Source organism: Coregonus clupeaformis, unplaced genomic scaffold (genome assembly GCF_020615455.1).
Source record: "Coregonus clupeaformis isolate EN_2021a unplaced genomic scaffold, ASM2061545v1 scaf0043, whole genome shotgun sequence".
Lineage (NCBI taxonomy): Eukaryota > Metazoa > Chordata > Actinopteri > Salmoniformes > Salmonidae > Coregonus > Coregonus clupeaformis.
The window spans coordinates 339,801-347,940 of record NW_025533498.1 but is presented as its reverse complement, the minus strand read 5'-3'; the positions used below and the strand labels follow the sequence as shown (position 1 = coordinate 347,940).

The following is an 8,140-nucleotide window of genomic DNA, read 5'->3' as shown; positions in this document are numbered from 1 at the left end:
TATGTTTTCTCAGTAAAAAAATCCTGGTTTTAGATTTTTTTTAACGTTTTTCACTCTCAATATTATCATTGTTAATAGAGAAACAACGAAATTGAATGTTCTGGGTCCATGTTTAGATCTGGAAGAACACTTAACAAATTTGGATTTTTGAGTGTAATTTCCCTTTAATTGCGCCTCTGGCCCTTTAATTGTGCAGGAATGTACCGTTTTAATGTTCGGGTCTCTGTACTGCTGTTGCTCATTTCATGGCAAAGTTTGCAAATAACAAATAATAGATACAAATTACATACTTACTCATGATATACTTCTGCCAGGTAAGCCTACTTTGCAGTTAACATTTAATTGAGAAGGTTTTGGGGAAAGTATTTCTGTCAACCCACAAGACAGTTATCACGTCAATTGGCTACACACGGAGTGATAGACAAACGCGCGCACCACACAGACAGACAGGGGCAATATTGCTGGAAATTAATTGGTAGATATTGTGTTAGGTTTAGCTTGATAAGCCAATAGTGGCTAACCAGGGATGGGATAATGTCAAGGTTGCGTTGATTAAATAGTATCTGGTAGCTTGAGGTGTCTGATAGTTGTGAGATTTTTTTATGACCGTTTGCGGTGGAAGACGTGAAAATTGCATGTACTTTCAGAATTGTTGGGCGAGCTACTGTCGCGATCGACCTGTTGGCGACCCCTGGGCTATTCATTCACCATGTCTGACTTTGGTCCACTCATGAATGACTGAAGACACAGTCGCAGTTTGAACCTCTCATAAGGCAAATAACTCTACTGTAGTAAAAAGTTAACTCCTGAAATAGTGACTGCATTGGCATAGGAAGTCGCCACGTTACACAAAATAGAGGTTGAAGGTCAGTATCTGGTAAATGGAGGTTGAAGGTCAGTATCTGGCAGAGGGAAAAGAAGTAGCTTGAACTAGAGAAATCTTGTCAATAATGGGCTGAAGAATAGACTGACCTCACATTACTTCAATACCAGGCTACAAGGGTAAGGTGACCAGATCAATTTTGGAAATGAAAATCGGGGAGTCATTTTTTTTAGAGTGGGGGTGGTGGTGGAGGGAGGTGGGAGGTAGCTTCGCAATAAATAAAAAAAGCATTGAACTATATTTAACTATCAATTATCGCTTTTCAAACAGGCTACTTTAATTCATTATAACACATAAATTGATTACCCTTCCACAGTTTTATCAATCTTAGCCTATCTAGTAATTTTAGAATGACCCAAGTTTGGTATGCTGTTGGATGCACATATGGCCGCGCATGGTTGTTCATGTGGTGGTCACAATGTGGCACTGATCAAACGTTCTCATAGAAGGTCTGCGGGAGCAAACGAGTTTGGTACAGGGATAGACATCATTTTTACATGCTAATATGATTAGGTACCGCGTTTGATTATTGACATTTAAACCTCAATTTAACTTTACAGTTGCGTTTTTCTGTTTGAGGGCTAATCGTGGACAGCTCCAGCCGGGGACAGGCCAACAAAATCGGGGACTGTCCTTGGGGACGTCTGGTTACCCTATACTAGGGGTAATGCTGTGTTCATAAGCAAGTGGGAAGGTGGTAATTACTAGTTGTGAAGTCCTAAATACCAGTTGGATGCATTCACCTGCTTTGGACTCATTAAGAAACGCAGATTGGCTAATGGACAACAAGCTGCTTCAACCATAAACTAAAAGTACAGCTATCATGCTTGTAAACAAATTATAGTGTTAAAAAATATAAATAGATTGCTTTTTTATAAATAATGTTTTGTTATTGCATTTAACTGCCGAAAAGCCTGTTATCGAGGTCATTTCCTTAGTAGGTGATGTCAAAGGTCAGCATGTGGGAGAAGTCAGAGCTCAGGGATGATAGACAAGTTTCACACTAGTAATTACCAGTTGGAGGGGCGTTCAAGTGGATTTTTTCCAGTCGTATGTGGTATATACCACCTTCCTACTTGGTTATGAACACAGCATTAGACAACAAAAACTCTCACAAACACTTAACAATATTTCATATTCTCATGTGTATGTTTGACCATTGCACAATGTTATTCTCTACACAGGGAGTACTGACAGACCAGCATGCTTAGAGCACGCATGTGTGTGTCGGCACTATGTCATCGCTCAGGCACGTTTGTGCTTCGATGGGTCAACATCTGCAGGAAGATAGCATGTGTGCAAAGTGCAGTGGGTAAGGAATGGATGGATTAAATACGTCATATCCCTCTGAAAGCACATTACATTGACCAAACTTTTGTCCTTGTCAATAGAGATGATTTTGTTCTATGTGACTATCCTATCTTTCTTTTACCTGGTCTTTCCCACATTTTCCATTTATTGAAGCACCTGTGTCTCACCAGGGCTATGAAGCAGCCACACTCTACCTCCTTATATCTTGTCCTTTTACGTTGTAACTAAAATGCACAAAGTGCAAAATCCCCTGTCTGATCCCATGTTGTTTTGGTGTGCTTCTCAGGGCCAGTGAGATGGAAGACGTACTGTAGCCCAGCACCTTTTTTGACAGCCACGCCTACCCGCGCTCTCATAGATGAGCCGATTACCCTAGAGGGGCATCACCTTCCCCCTCACTCACCTATCACGGTGCGCGCCTATATGCATAACGAGGACGGTGACCTATGGGAGGCGCTCTCTCACTACAACACAGACGAGATGGGTGTCGTCAACAGTTGAGTCACATCACTGACATAGAAATATAATTACTAGTTTATATTAGTAGTAGAATTATTAGTAACAATATTTATATGATCACTGGCTACAGTATGCAGGAGCTAGGAATCTCGGATGGCGGATTGTTTTGTCTGAACAACAACTATTATTTTGTAATCTTAGACTATCTCACCCTCTCCGTCTCTCTATTTACTCTCTCTCTCTCTCTCTCTCTCCCTCCCCTAACCCTCTTCTTCTCACAGTGACCACAGATGAGTCTGTAGGGGGTTCCTATGTGGGCTGTGAGCCCATGGGACTGTTTTGGGCCCTGCAGCCTGCACCTGGAGAGAGAGAGGGTCTGAGGTAGCAACAGGGAATATAACTAAAAAAGCGCGCGAAGCTATGGTCACATTGAATATGATTCAGAGACAAATGCTATTGTTCAACGAAGTCAATCAACACTAAAGATTTTTAAAAGGGATAGTTCATCAAAATTATAAAATTACGTATATATTGGGTGATTCCTCACAAAACTAGAACAAAAAAAGACCATGATTTTGGGGATTTTCATTAAATGTAATCCATAGAAGGGTCCTTTGGAGGATGGAATGTTGACATATATTTAATATTTGTATCTTAAAGCATAATTGAGAAATAATTAGTTGTAGTTGGAATTTTTGTGAATTTTTGGCCTTTCTGTAGGTGCTACAAAGCTGGTGTCACATGAAGCTTTACTGCATACTCTGTAATATGAGTAGTATTTTGATTTCAATAACACATTTATGAATATAGAAAAATATTATAATAATAATAATAATAATATGCCATTTAGCAGACGCTTTTATCCAAAGCGACTTACAGTCATGTGTGCATACATTTTTACGTATGGGTGGTCCCGGGGATCGAACCCACTACCCTGGCGTTACAATTACCATGCTCTACCAATTGAGCTACAGAGGACCACAACATTAATATACAAAATATAACATTTTAGATTTGGCAAATTTTTCTGTATTTGTAAACTACGTCCAAAGGACCCTTGGTCTTTTTTTGTTCTAGTTTTGTGAGGAATCACCCTATTTCCTTATTTTCAAAGTAGTCTATGGGCCAGGAGTTATCGCGATACAGTGTTGGGGTTTGTATACAAAGGCCATGATAGTGACAGTTTCATCTGTACATTTTCCCACAGGCTTCGGAAGAAAAACGTTGAGACTCCGTACTCAGTACAGTTGTCCTTATTAGAGGGTCATATTCCGGTTCCACCCAGTGAGGGTTCCAACAAGGAGCAGTGGCAGAGAGGGGAACAGGAGCTGGCTGCAGTGACTGTTGAACGCTGGTACATGGCACCAGGCGTCCGGAGAATAGAAATTCGGCAGAATGGAGTAGTGGGGACCTTGTTCTTACCCCCAGGTAAGAACTAGGTCTGAGGGAAAAGGGTGATTGCTTTGATAAATTGTACATATCAAATCACATTTAGAATCTTAGATTATAACACAAGGTTACAGAGTATCTTTACACAAACTATTATGACTGAGGCTTTATTCCAATACTGAGGGTGTTGTGGTGTCCTCTTTTGTTGCCTCCATAGGTCCAGGTCCATTCCCAGCCATGGTGGACCTGTGGGGTATGGGCGGGGGGCTGATAGAGTACCGCTCAGCCTTGTTTGCTTCCCGGGGATTTGCCAGTCTCTCCCTGGCCTACTTTGGCCACAAAGACATCCCTGGTCCACTCAACACTATCAATGTGAGAGATGCCTACTTTAAGGTAATAAGGGGGTAGTGCTTAGCCTATAGAAATGTAGCACAACATGGGCTTATAGGAACACATTTAATTCCATGCATCAACCAGCTATGAAGAGCTGGCTCTCGCTGTGCAACAGGTGATCCTATTCCGCTCAAACTCTGAATGCCAGCTCTCATGAAGAGTTTGATTTGGTTTTCGATCGCATTTGCATTGATGTCAGCGTGATTAGAGGGAACAATAGAGCGCTGAGTACCGGCCAATAGCGACTGGCAGTTAGTAAGTTTGATAGGCTACTAATGACCATCAGCGGCATCAGAGCGCAGTGTAGGAGAAGCTTAGTTACCGTGACTCAATGGTCACGTGGAATTTGACTGCGGTTAGGACTCGTGACTGCCGATGTGGCGGCAATACGGTCACCGTAACAGCCCTAGGTAGTGCTAGGTTTCAAAGTAGCTAGGTAATACACCCCTGTATGAACATAACATTCTGGCACCTCAGCAAAATTATCTTTCTTCCTTGTTTTCTCAATGGGCGTTGAAAGGCTGCATTCCAGTTTCTCCAGGACCACCCCCAGGTGTGTGGGGACAGGCTGGGGATCATTGGCCTCTCGTTCGGAGTCTACCTGGCTCTGCGAATCGCCACTCAGATTGGTGTCAATGTAAGTCTGGCCATACAACCCCCTGAAGCAGTCATCTGGATTATTCCATACCAGTCATCAAACAACGATTAGCCTTCCAAATATGTAGTCTGAGGTGGAATGACCAGAATTTGGGTAAAAGAGAAAGTCGAGAATAAAGGTTACATACAAATATGAAAGACCTATGTCATGAGTATGATGAGTTACAGTGAGCTCCAAAAGAATTGGGACAGTGACACGTTTTTAGTTGTTTTGGCTCTGTACTCCAGTACTTTGGATTTAAACGGATACAATGACTATGAGGTTAAAGTGCAGACTGTCAGCTTTAAGTTGACAGTCTGCACTCATCCATATTGGGTAAACCTTTTAGAAATTACAGCACTTTTTGTACATAGTCTCCCCGTTTTAGGGGACAAAATATATTGGGACAAATTCACTTATATGTGATCAAAAGTTTAGTATTTGGTCCCATATTCCTAGCACGCAATGATTACATCAAGCTTGTGACCCTACAAACTTGTTGGATGATTTGCTGTTTGTTTTGGTTGTGTTTGAGATTATTTTGTGCCCAATATAAATTAATGGTAAATAAGGTATTGTGTCATTTTGGAGTCACTTTTATTGTAAATAATTGTTAAGCGCATTGGGCCAGTAACCGAAAAGTGGCTGGTTCGAATCCCCGAGCCGACTAGGTGAAAAATCTGTCTGTGGCCTTGAGTAAAGCACTTTACCCTAATTGCTCCTGTAAGTAGCTCTGGATAAGAGGGTCTTCTAAATGACTTAAATGTAATGTAAATTTACATTCAAAGTGTTGGAGTACCGAGCCAAAACAACAAAAAATGTGTCACTGTCCCAATACTTTTGGAGCTCACTGTATATGAGTCTGCATGTAGGATTGCATCTGATTAGAAATTCCTGGGATTTCCATTCACTCAGTTTCTTTGTCTCAGCCCAGGTGTGTGATAGGAGTCAATGGTCCAATAGGAAGTATCAACAAACTATCGGACAGCGATGGCCAGACCGAAAGCTTTGAAGGGTTAGTTACCATGGAAACATAGGACAGAAATAAGCTTTTGAAGAACTGTTTTTAACATTATAGCAATATTGAAATATAGTTAACATATTCAAGTATTGTGATGTTTTGAAAATGATAGTATGCCTGAAAGATGACTTTACAGGGACAAAATTAGATAATTCTCAGTATATTGTGTTATTGTCGAGAGGGGTGCTACTCTTTTCTTATCCCACCCATTGTTATGTTATAGGGATCAGAAGCACTGGAGTTATGATGAACAGGGCTACGTCAGCTTCAGAGAAGTGTCCATGCCCAACAACATTCCACCTGAGAACAAAGCAAAGGTACGACACTCAAGTGTTGTTGATGGGGTCAAGAACCCCCTCCAGCCAGCTGCACAGAAAATGTTACCATACTCTATGTTATCATATCATTTTATTTATAGTATAGGAGTACCTGTGCAGCTTGTGTGGTATTTGTGGAAATTAATGTAGAATTTGTTTCCTAGGGTTACATCAACAATTATATAATAATAATAAGCCATTTAGCAGACGCTTTTATCCAAAGCAACTTAGTCATGTGCGCATACATTTTTACGTATGGGTTTAGGGGATCGAACCCACTACCCTGGCGTTACAAGCGCCATGCTCTACCAATTGAGCTACAGAGGACCACATATATCCTCTGTCTGTGCAGGTTGAAAACCTGTGTTGCCCCCTACTGTACATTGTGGGTGAAGATGACTTGAGCTGTGCAGCTATTGAGAACGCAGATGAGGTAAGCCTACTTCATGGGATGTCCTTACCATTAAACCTACAATATGCCATACTATGGTAGTATATAGCTAGTGTCCTAGTCATAGCTGCTGATAGTAATAACTTTTCCAAATGTCGTCAAATGTCGTGAACAGTTGAATGAACATACTGTATATCTCCTTGGTTTTCAGATTGAGAAGAAGCTTAAAGATGCTGGTAGATCCCACCTGTTCACCCGCCTGTCATACCTGGGTGCTGGCCACCTGATTGAGCCACCCTACACCCCCAACGCACGAAGCTCCATGTGGACCACCCGACCAAAGAAACGTGGGTCCTCCTCTCCTCCCATACACACCTTCACCTCTCTTTCATATTTAGTTTGTCATGCTGTTATGACCTTGTTTTCAGTGGTACTTTTTGTAAATAGACATTGATTGTATCCTAAAATGATAATCATACTTTGAAAGATTTGTCTTGAAGTCAATTTCTCAGTCCTTTATTCTTGATCTCTATCTCCAGTTACAAGCACTAACATATGCATTCACATTTAAAGGGTTTCCAAAAAAGGTAATAGAAGGAAGGGTAATAGACATTTTAATTAACTTATCTCTCAATGAGAGGATGACAGTATGATTCATTTTTCCTGGTTATTTCCCATGCTGTCCTGTTATGTTTTTTTCTCCTATAGTGATCACTCTCTGGGGAGGGCACCTGGCACCCCACGCTGCTGCCCAAGAAGATGCCTGGAAGAGGACCCTGGAATTTATGGAACGCCATCTAAGAGGGTGAGGGGAGAGGAATAGAAATAGCCTTACGACCACTTTGTGATAGAATGGTCCATTTCACGTGTCTCTCCACAATGCAAGACACAAAACTCAAAATCAAGTGGACTCAGTGTTCTCTTGAATGTATCTGTAATTTCACTATTTTCACAATACATATTGTTATGTAGGCATCTATGTATTGTTGTCATTGATTTGTTAAATGTTTATATATACAACTACTATACCATAATAAATTCAATGGCATGTAAACAAAGGAGCTTCATCATATTTTCATCTTTATGAGAGAGGGTTACACTGTATGTACTGTATGTGTGTTTTGCTCAAACACAATCCCGCCTTTACATTGTGTCACTAATGGTTGTGATCTGGGCTGAAGAGGTCGTGGCACGCTGACATCATCATGGCGATCAACACGATGAACTCTTGGAAGTCAATCTCCAGGTCTCTGTTCTGGTCCAGGTCTGCAAACAGCACATCCAGAGTCCGATTCTCTTGGAATTTCTTAAAAGAGACAAGAACAGTCAACAGTAAAAA

General features: G+C 41.1%; 1 protein-coding gene across 3 annotated transcripts; it reads left to right on the top strand.

Moving 5' to 3' along the window:
• Nucleotides 1-560: 560 nt before the first annotated feature.
• On the top strand, nucleotides 561-7,866 carry LOC121577792 (bile acid-CoA:amino acid N-acyltransferase). Of its 3 annotated transcripts, none has more exons than XM_041891688.2 (12): nucleotides 561-866; nucleotides 2,068-2,195; nucleotides 2,481-2,690; nucleotides 2,935-3,034; nucleotides 3,861-4,081; nucleotides 4,260-4,435; nucleotides 4,956-5,072; nucleotides 6,002-6,087; nucleotides 6,317-6,410; nucleotides 6,763-6,843; nucleotides 7,013-7,148; nucleotides 7,510-7,865. In XM_041891688.2, the coding sequence occupies exons 2-12, from the start codon at nucleotides 2,087-2,089 to the stop codon at nucleotides 7,608-7,610; spliced, it is 1,431 nt and encodes a 476-aa protein (XP_041747622.2). In that variant the 5' UTR covers nucleotides 561-866; nucleotides 2,068-2,086; the 3' UTR covers nucleotides 7,611-7,865. The 3 variants fall into 3 exon arrangements, with proteins under 3 accessions (XP_041747622.2, XP_041747623.2, XP_041747621.2); XM_041891689.2 differs by lacking the exon at nucleotides 561-866 and adding an exon at nucleotides 874-1,002 and having other exon boundaries at nucleotides 4,260-4,414; nucleotides 7,510-7,866; XM_041891687.2 differs by lacking the exon at nucleotides 561-866 and adding an exon at nucleotides 875-1,002.
• Nucleotides 7,867-8,140: the final 274 nt, after the last annotated feature.

Excerpts from the sequence above, each read along its gene's own strand:
- LOC121577792 (XM_041891688.2), top strand. The coding sequence starts at position 2,087 with ATGCTTAGAGCACGCATGTGTGTGTCGGCACTATGTCATCGCTCAGGC. Across the intron at positions 5,073-6,001 it reads CCACTCAGATTGGTGTCAAT|CCCAGGTGTGTGATAGGAGT; the intron begins GTAAGTCTGGCC and ends TCTTTGTCTCAG. Across the intron at positions 6,088-6,316 it reads CAGACCGAAAGCTTTGAAGG|GGATCAGAAGCACTGGAGTT; the intron begins GTTAGTTACCAT and ends GTTATGTTATAG.